The sequence below is a fragment of the Pocillopora verrucosa genome, chromosome 9 (assembly GCF_036669915.1).
Source record: "Pocillopora verrucosa isolate sample1 chromosome 9, ASM3666991v2, whole genome shotgun sequence".
In the NCBI taxonomy this organism is placed as follows: domain Eukaryota; kingdom Metazoa; phylum Cnidaria; class Anthozoa; order Scleractinia; family Pocilloporidae; genus Pocillopora; species Pocillopora verrucosa.
The window spans coordinates 2,845,865-2,859,361 of record NC_089320.1 but is presented as its reverse complement, the minus strand read 5'-3'; the positions used below and the strand labels follow the sequence as shown (position 1 = coordinate 2,859,361).

The following is a 13,497-nucleotide window of genomic DNA, read 5'->3' as shown; positions in this document are numbered from 1 at the left end:
TTGTATCCACAAAGTTAATTAAACTTCAGTAAACTCAAAGTCATGTTTGCTTACACCTTACTTTGTTTATCGGTGTCGGGAGTCGGGATTGGCCAAATGCCCTCCCCCCCCACCCCTCCCTACATCTTAAACGCTTCACTGAAACGAATTAAGCCGTCATTCGTCGTCGATACTTTAGTCAGTTCCGCTTCCTTTAAAAGCCGCCGGATTTGTCGAAATTGTTTTCCCAGTAGACTCGAAAGCACCGGCGGCCGATTCAATATCGTATGATGCAAATTTCTAGTTAGAAATTTTTAGTTGCAGTTCCGTCTGAATCCTCTGTGAGTAAATTCTACTTGTAGTTTTCGATTTCCATTTGGCGCTCGACCTGAAAAGTTAAGGATTACAGAGATCGACTGGTTGCAAGGGATTTGCCGACATTTGCAACAAAGTAAGTACGCCTAAGAACATTTCAATTGTTGATCTGTAAGGTAAGATTTGGTGAATAAGTGATACAGGAGAGTCACAAAAATGTTCTTCTCAGGACTGTAAATACATCGGAGTTGTGGACCTTAAGTTTTATAAATACACGTACTTTACCCGACCTTAATCGATTTGGGAAGTCATGATTGAAGCACGAGGTTGAAAGTTGTTAATTTTCAACAGGTACGAGAATTTACTCTTAACACTGGTCGATTGATTTCGACAAAAGTTTGATATCGCTATTATATGTGATCAACATTATTATTCACGGGCATTATGTTCTGCCGATGAGCTTCAGTGAGTCCAGAATGCAAATTTGTCATGAATCATTGAGAGCCAGTATTCTGACGAGTACAAAAATAGAACTCTGATCTCAACAACAATCTCGGACGGAAGCAAACCACTGACGCTAACTGCGGGAAAATTTAGTTCAGTGACTGGCCGTCGTAGCTCTGAAACGGGAAATCCCTTTTGGAATGAAGTCTGTCGAAAGTAAGCTTCGAATCAACACTCGTGCTGAAACAAAAGAATATTCACTTAGCAAAACAAAATATTTTTTTTAATTTGATAAAGAAACAGCTGTCAACTTCTTACAGCGAGTGAACCATAAATAAACCTACCTTTTAAAAGACAAAGGCCCATCCCTCATCAAGTTCCTTTAAGATCTCGAAAATTCTGACCCACTTACCTTTTGTTAATGTAGATGTATGTTAAAATTAGCCGTGTTGAAATCAAGAAAACGCTGAAAAATGGAAAATAAAGTTTTGCTCTTAAGGTAACCAATTTAGAACATTGACAGCCGCCCCGAGAAGTGTTTCAACATCAAAGAAAGACGTGGGCAAAGTCACGCGCAAGCAAGGCTACTCGCGTGGAATAACTCAGACCTTCAGTCAAGCAACATATTCTTTTAGTTTCATCAGAGAGAAATTAGATGTCGCCTTTCGTGCTTAAGCATCAGATTTTAAAAATTTAATTACCTTCGCCGGTGTAGGATTTGTGTTTCTAGTTGAAAAACCCTGATGGTCATTACCTCAAGTAAGCCTCCCATATGTGCAAAAGCGATCCGATGTCAGTATTTTCGATTAATTTCTCAAGTATGGAAGACTTAGGGTTGCTCATTTACTTTGAAAGACATCAATAATTTCATTCGTAACATGTTGTAGCCACTTGATTGCGCTCTTTCATTTTAACCACTTCTGGTGCTGTAGCAGCCAAGAAGCACATTGTTCCTCCAAAGAAAGGCTTCTCAGTCAAGGGAGGTAGTGTCTCCAAATATTTTGGGCGCTCCTCCATACCTAAAGTCTTGCTTGCCCTGAGTTCAGGATACATTCTGTGAGCTACCATGAAAATATTATTCCACCAGTGATGTTCTTCATCTAAAGGTTTTTCTTTTTGTTCTACAAAGGGTACAGAGTAGGCATGAACTTGTCTCTGAGTGACATTAAACAGGTCAGGAATACATTAAAAAGAGCACCGCCACCAAGGGCTCCAGTGAGCCCTTCCACGGATCAAAATGGAGGTAACAATGATGCTGTATCGGTGGAATCTGTCAGACAAAGATTTGAACAAAAACGAGTACCACCGCAGAAGCTAAATTCAACCCCATCACCAAGTCAAGATCATGGCAAACCCACAGAGGAAAAGGTTTTATCTGTAGCATCGGCAAGAGCAAAGTTTGAACAAAAACAGAAACCTGTTAATAGGGTTCCTCCTCACTGGAAGCAAAGTGATGGGAACCAGTCCAAAACAGGCTTACTTAGATTGGATAAGAACAGTAATGCCAGTGGGCACAAGAACATGGAACCACCACGCAAAGAGCTACCCAACGTTTATAGAATTGGTGCAGCTCCACCCAAACCTGCCAAACCGAAAAACCTAAGGTTCATGCTGAGAAAATACAAGGACAAGATCGTTTTATCAAAATACCTAACCACTTCGATTCAGGCATCCACTAAAGGTAGGCTGAAAATGTAAATATTGTCTAACTATCGGATGTGTAGATGTATTTTCAGCCCTTTTCGAAGAAGACGTACGCTCTAGAAATCCAATGAAAAAGCATACGACTTCAATTTCTTACCCTCGTGGTTCGAGTTTACAAACGGCTACCTGAGCTTTGGAGAATTATGTTTAAACCGGCTACAGACGCCGCCATTTTGAAAGCAACTCAGTAGCCAAACCGCACGCGGATGACGTCATAGATTGAAAGCCAAATGTTGGGAATCACAACAGGCGGGATATAAATTAGTTTTGTTTCGGATATCACAAAATCTCATTATTATAGCCGATAATACTTCTGTTGTGACGCAAATTCAAACTTAGTTCATGGCCGTGTTAATATTCTAATGAAGGTGGGCATGGCGAATTTCTGGTAGCTTTATGTTTATCTCAGCCTTTCATCTTATTATGATCTGTCCCCATGCCAAACAGGATGACTAGTCCCGAAAGAAGATGGAGATCCTAATCACTTTCATACCTGAGGGCCCCTCCCAGTTAAAAGAAAAAAAAAATAGAAAAAATAATTACCTGATTGAACTACTGATTCGTCGTGAATTTGATCATCTAACTCTGAATTTTAGATGACAAATATGAGGACACTGAGGAAATATATGACGACACTGAAGAATTATATGATGACGTGGAATCTGTGCAACCAAGGAACGGGGGTAAACTTTGAAATTTTTTCTCATCTTTGACTTAGACTTGTAATTTTATTTTGGAGGAACTTAATGTCGGTTCGAACCCCTAGCTCTAGCAAATTTTCTGAGCTAAGATTTGTTTTTCTTTGGGCCAGCGTTGTACGAGGGGGGGGGGGGAATCAGTAGAATACTATAGAGCCTTATGGGGATCAGGTCAATTTCATAAAGACATGAGCGACATTCTCCCCCCCCCCACCCCTTCCCCCCTTGACGATGAATAATGACCGGCCCTGGCGATTTTGTCATTCTTATTTGGTACGTTATTTCTTTTTCGACAGATGACCAATCAGATGACATTTATGAAGCTGTTTAGCTTGGGACTTGAATTGTTTTTACCGTCTTCTGTGTGGCCAGTTGTGGTGGATGAGGTCACAGTCAAACTAAAAGAAAACTATCAATCTTGATGATAATTTTATTAAAATTTATGCGCTATTTTGAGAGAATACTGAAATGAACTTCAAATTTATAGGCTTTGGTTCATCTCCACCTCAAATTGTGGGTGAACATACTGGAGTAAACAAGTATAAAGACAAAAGGTGTTATAGTAAAACTGACTGAATGTGCACGAGTCATTTACCTTAAAACTATTTTGCTGTTTAATTTCATTTTTCGATGTAAAGCTTTCAAACTGGCTATTAACTAGACTATAGACAGCTGCCTAACTATACATCGTGGTAATATCAAAAGATGTAGCAAAAAGATAATTTAACAGTCATATTTTTGGCGAAAAACGAACTAAAATGTATTTGTATTAAGAGCATAGGTTTATAACGAAAATGTGGTGCTGTGTCGGTGGGGGGAATATTACACCATTTAGTTTTATCGACAGAGTACATAAGTAGTTTTTAAAGTTCTACAGTGGCCAATGTACATCATCATTATTATTATCAAGTTGGTAAATAATGGTAATTGAACTGAGTGGAGTGCAATTTGGTCTGGGATCATACGCGTGATTTGCGATCACAAGTATGATTTTAGACCAAAATTGTATGACAAGAAGTTCCATCACCACTTTATTGCATTTTTTTGAGATCGTAAATTCAATCCCCAAAACAAGTTTCGCCATTTTGGTTTGTAAAATATTTCATTGATTCAGTATATTAAAACGGTTTGTAGAGAGTTGCAAAAGTTGTCTCTCATTGTCCTGAAATTTGACTGATTTCTATAATCAAGCCTCAGCTCAAATTTGAGTGGTTGTTGTGCTTTAGAAAAGCTGCGATCTAGAGCATAAAATGGTGCAATTTGTGAATAAATCGCACCAGTGAAAGCCAATCAGATTACAAGGATCACAACTGATTCAAAATGGATATAATAAAACCAAACGTAAATTGCTATTCATCAATGACAAGTCCAAGAAACTCCAAAATTATGCCGGGTCATGTTGCAATATATGTGGTGAAGGCGTTTTCACGGGTACAGGCTCCACTTGGAGAAAAACGTAATACTAATGCATTTGCTCATGTGTAAGGCTGGGTTCTAGAAATGCGAAAGAGGACCCAACCGAAAAAACTAAAAACAAACAGACACAGAGTTGACAGCCTAATCTAAAAACCTAGCTACATTACTATTCATTGCAATCGGATCCCTGAGGGAAATTAAACAATGTAATACGTCAAGTTTAGAAATTTTAAAAGGTTTAGAGTCCAACGACAACTTTCCAGGCTCGTTTCCTTTTAGCCGGTCGTTGATGCGAGCTGGGACTGTTTATTGTGAATCTGTCTGTTTATCTGGGCACGCTGAAAGTCCCTGGAAAAAAATATAATCTTAACGCATTTTATCACATGTTCCGTAGAGTGCGTTAATCTTCTCAATTGGTTATCACTGAGGGTTAGGAGACGTGGCTGTTTTCATGATTAGCGTAGCGGAATCCGAGACTCCGTTGTATTATAGTCTTAAGAAAGAGAAACTTAACAATCAGTGTCTCACCCCCCCAAAGAGTAAATGTCGGTGGCAGCAATAACTTAGGGAAGCTTGATGAAATGTCAAGGGATTGCTTGTCATGGACAAACATACCCTCTAAGAGGAGTGGCAATTAATACTTCAAGTTTATTCAGCTTGCCGGAAAGCGGGGTAAATTTGGCTGTGATGCTAGACAGCCTCGTATGGAGACGGTGTAGAAATTAGATTCTTAAGTACACAGTCCTTAGTATGCTAACTTGGTGGTGTGGTAGACTTTTCCACGGCAAAATTCGGCCTAACTGTATCCCTTAGATTGAAAGATCATTACAGGTCATAGCAAGAATCTTATTCGGGGGGAGGGGGAGTGGAGACGTTTAAGTCACCTTGCAAGTGAGGGAGGGTGGGGGTAGGGCTTAAAAAGTGCGACCATGATGGGAACGAACGAAGGGTTGCCTTTTTGTACACTTACGAGTCCTTGCTAGATTCTGCACTGGTAAGTCGGGTTCACAACTGGCAGAACGTGCCTTGGATCTTAGTTTCGGATTGCGCGGTGGAAGCCTGGGCGAAAGACCCATCGAAGTGGCATCATTGGAAGAAGACTTTGGACTAAGGAATCCACCAGGGAGATGATGCTGTGCCCCTGTATGCGATAAGCACTGAGATTTAATTCACACGTGGATGGGTTTATGCATAATCAGTAGTAATGAATCGTCTGGAAAACTAGAAAAAATGGTGCTTCAATTCATGCGCGTGCAAAATCTTTTGTTTTTGCTTTCTTACTTTGTGACGGAATAAATTCGTGTGAACTTTTTAGTTGGAATGTTATTGAACGCTTTGCACGATCAGGTAAAAAAATACAAAAGCACATCGGAAATCTGTCAGATTTACAAACTAGTCACTTGTAATTTTCAATTATTTTAGTAGTCAGGGCCCATGCTGGACCAAAGTTTTAAATCTTTAGGCAGTACACTTTCGTCAGAATGCCTCAACACCCGGAAGTCCAGGTGACAACTGTTCACTTGTAGATGACAAAGAAGAAGGGCAACTTGCAATGGACTAGCTTCCACTTGGGAGTGAGAAGGAATCATTGTAACTCTTCATTCTACAGCAATCGTATAGGCTCTAGTTAACCACGTGTTCAGAAATTTACCTTGGATGGCAGAAAGAGGACTCCTTGTCTTAGCTGGTAGCTTCGGAGGTGAATCATTCCTTGCTTGATGTATTGTGCCATTTTCTTCACAAATTGTCAGTTTGCTGAATAAATAAGGCAGATATAATTGCATGGTTATCTGAATCTTACAATTCGCACCCTATGTTTCATCCCTTTAGCAACTTTAAAACAGGAAGATATTTTGAAATATCACAATCATATACTTACTCCGCAAAATTGGGCTGCATTCTGTGAAAAATCTTGAAAAAAAAGAAAACGAAGATAAAACCTTCCTAAGTACAGCTAGTGATTGTAGCTTTACCATAGTTACATACGATAATAAATAATTTTATCAACAGTACCGACGTAATGCAAAGTTAGTTTAACTGTTGAAGCACTAGTAGCCGAAGTTTTAAACGTTCGCTAAATTTGAACGTAATGAGAGTTTGTAAGTTTTCATACATAAGCTAATCGAGACAAAACATTTTGAGAGAACTTACGCTTGGATCGGATCCACGTCTTTCAGTTTGGTGACCTGCAATGTTAGTGGGAAAGAAATAGTTGTTTTCGTACAGTACTATCCAATTTCTAACCCTTGCATCCGTTCTCGAACGGTGCCGTCCCATTTCGGCCATTCGTGTTCTTTTTTAGACGTTACTGTGTGATTTAAAAAGCTTGCGTTCCTTTTCGGACGGTTTCTATCAGTATTGGACCCTTGTGTTTGTTTGCAGTCGGTATTCGCTGATTTTGGACTTAAGCGTCCGATTTTGTACGGTATTGCCTGATTTAATACACTTGAGTCCGTTTTCGGACGGTACCGTCTGATTTTGGACACCTTTGTTCGTTTTTTGACGTGACCGTACTTTTTTTGGACGATACACTGAAGTCCATTTTCGGGCGGTACCGTCTGATTTTGGACACCTTTGTTCGTTTTTGGAACGATACGGTCTGACTTTGGACACTCGCCTAGTTTTTGTTTTTCGACGAAACCGTCTGTTTTGGACACTTGCGTCCGTTTTTGATGCTTATCATCTGTTATTAAACAATCTTTTCATCAGTAATTTTTTTCCATCGATATCGTTGACTATACCGTCCGATTTCGAAAACATTTATGCAGATGACAGATGGTGACGCAGCCACCGAACAACACATGAATTTTTTTAAACAGTTACATACCCAGGAGGAATTGTGGTGATTTAACTAAGCCAGGAGATCTTGGTGGTAGCGGTGGGGCAGAATTTGGTATATCATGTATAGAATGTCGCTTATTGGTGAGGCGGTTGGATCTTGGCGGTAAGACCGGGCCTAGGTCACGTGGTAGTGAGTAGGTCGGATCGTCAACTTGCTATAAAGAAGAAAAAGAGTTATAACCGTAAGTACGTGCCGTAATTCACGTCGTTATTCCACAGAGAAAGAGAGAAAGGAGAAGGGATCGTAAGGTTTTTGCGAAACAAAACCTCAGAGATCCTTAAGTAGACCCATTGTAAACATTATTGCCCATTGGTGGCCTAAGAGTTTTTTTTAAGGCGTCTTTTCGCAATTGCATGAATTGCAAAACATTGACACGTTAAACATTTTATTTCTTCAATATCTTTCCGCAGTTCTTTCGTATCCTTTGGAATTTGGTGATTTAAAAAGACTAATTCAGAGAGGAATAGTTATCGAAAGTCCCCTGAAGGTATTGCTAGAGGACAATTCCATTCAGAGGCACAGCTGGAAATAAGCAGTAAGGACAAATTTTGTAGTAATTACCTCCTCGGTACCTCTGTCAATAATCTGTCTGAACGCGTTGAACGTTGCTTCATCGAAATCACCTTTCAGCCAGCCAAGTCTAATTGCGTTCTCTGCTAACGAAACTGCATTTTGAAGTTCGGGAGTCATCAAAATCCCTGTTTGAAACATGCATTAAGAAAGAAGGAAAATTAAACTCGTAACATCGTATAGTCATTATGACGTCGTCAAAAGCCATCAATGGCATCATCTAGACGTCAACTATGACGTCATATTGACTAACCTACCACGAAAACTGAAGTGATCATAACGACCAAGGAAAAAACATGGCGGCTTTCTTAGTGAAGGGCAGGGAAGGCGTGTAAAGATGCCACGATTTGTTTTAGTTTTGTATCTTAGTGGTTTATACAGTAAATGGTTTGAACCCGGGGGTAACATGTAAAAGTGTAGTTTGATCGTCTAGGTGAGTGTAGTCCTGAGAAGGACTGTTGTCGGTGGTGGTGACTGACGTTTCGACAACCTGTTGAGCGGAAGTCATCATCAGAGTCAAGTGTCACTCGAGTCTGATGACGACTTCCGCTCAGGTTGTCGAAACGTCAGTCACCACCACCGACAACAGAGTTTCTCAGGACTACACTCAACCGGACGATCAAACTATACTATTACACTTAGTGGTTTATGCCAGTTTTTAGTTTTTTTACCAAACACAGAACGAATTAACGCAAAATAAAGGAAATTTAAAACCAACGTATGAACATACTCAAGTTGACCCAACTTATCATAGAGTCTCTGGGGCTCAGTGGCAGAGCATTAGAGCGCGGAATCCGAAGGTCTGAGGTTCGATTGCCTATGAGGACTCATAATTTTTCTATGTCTCTCGCTAGTGACAAGAATTAAAAACCTTCTTCTTTTCCGCCTCGTCTTATTAGATACTCGATTGAAAGTTGGTCATCTTTTATCCTAATGTTTACTCACGGTTTGTGTTGGTTCCAATTTCTGGCATCCTTACATAGTCATGCTCTCTATCAATTTTATCTAGAGCCATGCTTGGACGCATCTCCATGTAAATGTCTTCATTTTCGTCATTATCATTAAAAACTCCCTCTTTTCCGAGCTGATTGTTATTTTTGAGGAAACATTTGTTTGACTGAAAGGAAACGAAACAGAATTGACAGATTCTGTGGTCACTCAAGAGAATCCTCTTTCATGCTAACTCTTACGGTGTAAATTGACGAAATCTTCTGGTAGAATTTAGGCACAGTTAGCCTGAAATATGATATCGCTAAAGAGGTAATTACAAAACTAAGAAGAAACACAGATTATCTAGAATGGAGTTGGATTAAAAACGAGGAACTTAAAAAAATATGTATATTGTTGCTCCTTGAAGGTCTTACTTGGCTGCCAATTTTATTTATATTTCATAATCAAGATCAAAAACCAAGATTTTTGGTTTCAATTTTTTACGGCAATTTTGCCCTCTACGAGATTTTTCGTGCTGTGCACTCGTCGTCCCATGAACAGGTATCCCTTGTACTGTTGCAGAAAGTTTCGCTGTCCTTATGGAAGGGAACAGGAGAAATTCTTTTCTTATGGAAGAAAGGGTACAATTGATAATCCTCTTTCCAAAGAAAGGAAAATTGTTCGGAAATACGTCTAACCCATTTGCAAGCAGAACGTTGTCCAGTTATAGATGATCGAAGTATGCATGTTATAACCATTTGATCATTCATTATCAACTCTTTGTCCAAAATTTTACTGGTTACCTGGAAATCTTGAAGACACTTCGTTATTTCGTGGCTTCCAAGTTTTCGAGATATTTCAATGGGTGTGTTGCCGTCTACATTCTTGAGCAAGCATGCCTGGTGTGCCGCTGGGCAGTAGTGCAGGCACGCTGCTACAGTTAATGTTAGTCCGTAAGTCGCACCAAGGTGAAGTAGAGTTGGGAACCTAGTATTTGACACAGGAGGACCTGAGGAGAGATAAGAAAAAATGGATAGGGTCTTAAACTCTCTAGGGAACTTTGCGAAGGAAACAAGCGACTATGACAGAGGAAAAGTTTACACGTTGCTAGAAAATTATTTCATCACATATCTGATTAATATGCTTCGACAAACCAGCTTGTTAGAATTATAAAAACCAAACCAACCTCTTTCTTGCGCCATCTTGAGCAGATTGAATCCTTCAGGAGCTTTCTCCTTCAGTTTTCCGGCAATAACGTCGTCAAACTTTTTGAGATCAGTTGAAGAAACTCCAAGAGAATCACAAAGTAGCATATCTGGATCACTTGCTTTTTCTAATAATTCCTGAAGGAGTTGACCTCGAGCGAAAAACTCAAAAGAGCAACGAGCAATAGAGGGTTCATGCTGTTTTAGTTTGTCGTAAATGCTAACAGTCGTGGTTTCTGGGGGATAATAGACTGCAACAGAATTGAAAACCAACAATTACTTGTTGATGTTTTGAGAGAAAATGGCCGTCGACTTGAAAGTAGTACTGGATCGATTTTGGTTCTAATAACTTTGGTTTGATATCTTTGGCTTGATTAGATAGAACCTAATCAGACATTTAAAGTAATGTTGCAATGAACATTTGTCTGCACCAATATCTTCCCCAGTTCCCCAGTAAATCAGGGTTTCCTCTTCTCTGTTCTTCTATTTCTCTCCATGTATTTCTGAGTGAATCGACTTCTTGATTAAAATTTTCCATAATTATCGCTTAGTTTACTTGCAATACCCCGGGCTTGGTCGCGAAAGTAACAAAAGTTTTATCTTATCATATCATCTCTACGGACATCAGCAAGGAACTTTACCTGGTGCATGCGCCTGAAGTGTACAGCTGTTCAGTAACACTGCAGGTACTCTGAGGCAGTGGTGTTGACCTTTGAACTCGGCCTCGTAAGGTCCCCCATCGGCAAGAAGAGGTTTATTAAAGACAAAGATGACACTTTCTTTTGACTGTAAACAAAATGATAAATTGCCAATGGATTGGTTTAAAGAAACTAAGCATTTAGGACAAATGGAACACTTTCCTTTAATTGTCGGCCAAATGGTATATATGAACGGATAAATTCGAAAATTTATGAGGCGTCTTAAAATGATCAAAATACTTCTTTTTAATAGTTATCTGTTCAATTGTGCCTTACGTCATATTGCGTCATCTTTGGGGATACAGCCACAAGCTGCCTGACAATGTCTGCAAGAGAACAGGATGTTGTTATGGAGACGACAATCCCTTTCCTTAGACAGGCAATAATGTACATCAGAAAAAGAGAGGAAAGAAGCATGCGTGCGCATATTCAACGAAACTAGCCATGGTATGAATGTTGCATCGTGATACGCACTTGTTCGAGCAAACGGGCACCTGGTCTGCCCTTGAACTTAGCTAACAAGTTTCCTTCATTGTTTTGCAGGAAAAATGCGAATCTCTTCAATGGAAAGTCTCCTTACTCATAAATTTAAAGTACCAGGTTTTGAACAGAGAGGCCTATGAAAGGAAAGAGTGCCATGGGGTATAGTTGCTAGTGTATATGAAAATCGACAAAATACAATACAAACAAAGATTGTAAAGTTGAACTGCACCATACCATATATACCGTCCTCATCTTCCATATTGTCGCTAAAAATCGACGAAGCTCAACAAATTTGGTGTTCTTCAGCAACTAAACGTAATCGATAGAAAAGATGGAAAAGACCTCTGCGTGTTAAAAAAGGCACAAGGACGTTTTATTTCTTAAGTTACAGGGGCTCATTACCGTTTTTCTAATTGTTTGTAGCAGCTTTAAGAGATAGATCAGAGAAACCAAAATTTCTTACTTGGTGCTTCTATAGAAGAGTAGAAAAAAATTTGATGCCATTATTACGCTACGCTGCGCAACATGTTACCTGAGCAACAAACATTCTTGACTTTACTCTCAAGTGCCTGTAACTCTCAAATAAATTGGGTTGCAAAATTTTAAATCAGTATCGTGGCCTTTAGTACCGTAGAATTTTAGAGCCATCATAATTTTGGGACGATTTAACGTGTTAAGTGATGTAGGTTGAGTACCCTAGGCTTAATTTTTTCTAAATGCTTCAAAACGTTGCCTCGTTAAATATTTACTACTGCTTGTAAGTGTGAATTGGCGTCATCAAATCAAAATGTTTCGAAACCTCAACATGTAAGATACATTTAGGAAATGTTTTCTTGTTTATTATCAAACCGAGCCACTGCATTGAGGTTTCAGTTTTATTTCTGACTTTAATAACAATTAGGCATATTGACAATGAATTCTATACGATTCGATTGTTATTCGATTGCGATTGAATAATATGCAGATTCCTGGCTTCCTGTGTAAACCCTTAGTAATGACTAATTGTCACAGAGAGATTGGAAAACGCGAAGGAACGTGACAACTGAAAATACTGATCTGATCGAAGGCTGCATGCATGCTTCACTGTAGTTTCGCATTTTCTTTAACTGATCTTTATCTTACTCATCTAGTGTCGCGTTATGAGTGGCCTTTTAGCTCGAAACTGTAAATTACTTTTTCGCTTTCTGTGTCACAACTCTCTCTCTAGTAAAATTCATTTCGTTCTTGCCTTGCAAATCTAACATATGCACTGTTTCTTAAATTCGATTTGGTACATTCTCAGATATCATTACTATGCTTAAAAGTTCGAAAAAGGTACTCAATCAAATATGTTTATTCTGATAAAACACTCCATGCCAAAGCTCTCTTGACGAGAAATTGCGCCTGCTTTTAATTGTGCATTTATTAAGTGCTCAAGGCAATAATTAATTCTAAAAGCAGCGACCGTATTGTTGAGACGAATAGAATATCTGGGTCGAATGTCTGGAAATATATACGATTGATTCACTCTTACAAAAGTGTTACTGTAGGTACAAATCATGCATTCAGGTCTATGGTTTGTAATTACTAAAGAAAATATATTGGTAAACGTTGATTTGAGAGGTAATTAAATACCTTTGTTGCAAAATAATTCCTTGCCTTGAACTTTCCAAAAGATGGCGCAGTATTTGTAGAAAACTTCACACCGACAAAATACTTAAAGTGATTTTAAGTCAGGCTATTTCTGTTTACTTACCCCTCTTCCTGGAGGATTAAAACGCTCCATAATTACTTTACGTAATTACTTTGATATCAAGAGGTCTGCGATCATAGATCCATGTTTTGCGAATAATTCACAAAGTGTTTCTACGCTGGATGGCTCTGATTCAGCACTTTTATACTTGGGACGGAATATACATGTAAGTGTTTTCATGAACGAAACTTTCTAGTGGGCGCCGTATAAACATACCTCGAAAGAGATTTTCGATTCCCGTCTGCTTGCATTTAGGGTTAAGACCTTTAAAACTCTTTCGGCCCTGCAGTAAATTAAAGCCAATTCAAGCGAAAGTGTTTGCAGTGCCTTCATAATTATCTAGTCATGGTCAGTTTAACGCATTGTCTTAAGCTGTGTACGAAAGCCAATGGTATTTAATCTGTCAAAAGCACCGATAAACATTTGATCACACACTGTTATTAAAATCACGGGAAGTTCTAAAGAACAAAAACACGAATAT

The 13,497-nt window shown here is 39.1% G+C and overlaps 2 protein-coding genes across 4 annotated transcripts; one reads left to right on the top strand and one right to left on the bottom strand.

The window, feature by feature from the left end:
* Positions 1-145: 145 nt before the first annotated feature.
* On the top strand, positions 146-4,289 carry LOC131786849 (uncharacterized). The gene is made up of 4 exons (XM_059103919.2): positions 146-430; positions 1,868-2,419; positions 3,039-3,125; positions 3,437-4,289. Exons 2-4 carry the CDS (start codon positions 1,882-1,884, stop codon positions 3,469-3,471), a joined length of 660 nt encoding a protein of 219 aa, XP_058959902.2. The 5' UTR covers positions 146-430; positions 1,868-1,881; the 3' UTR covers positions 3,472-4,289.
* On the bottom strand, positions 3,555-13,350 carry LOC131786848 (uncharacterized). 3 transcript variants are annotated; one of them, XM_059103916.2, is made up of 14 exons: positions 13,233-13,350; positions 11,519-11,593; positions 11,078-11,127; positions 10,745-10,889; positions 10,085-10,354; positions 9,702-9,907; positions 8,914-9,085; positions 7,960-8,096; positions 7,384-7,552; positions 6,708-6,742; positions 6,436-6,467; positions 6,208-6,311; positions 5,527-5,697; positions 3,555-4,904 (listed from the first exon to the last, which is right to left on the bottom strand). In XM_059103916.2, exons 2-14 carry the CDS (start codon positions 11,541-11,543, stop codon positions 4,882-4,884), a joined length of 1,539 nt encoding a protein of 512 aa, XP_058959899.1. In that variant the 5' UTR covers positions 11,544-11,593; positions 13,233-13,350; the 3' UTR covers positions 3,555-4,881. The 3 variants fall into 3 exon arrangements, with proteins under 3 accessions (XP_058959899.1, XP_058959900.1, XP_058959901.1); XM_059103917.2 differs by lacking the exon at positions 13,233-13,350 and adding an exon at positions 13,020-13,222; XM_059103918.2 differs by lacking the exon at positions 13,233-13,350 and adding an exon at positions 12,899-12,971.
* Positions 13,351-13,497: the final 147 nt, after the last annotated feature.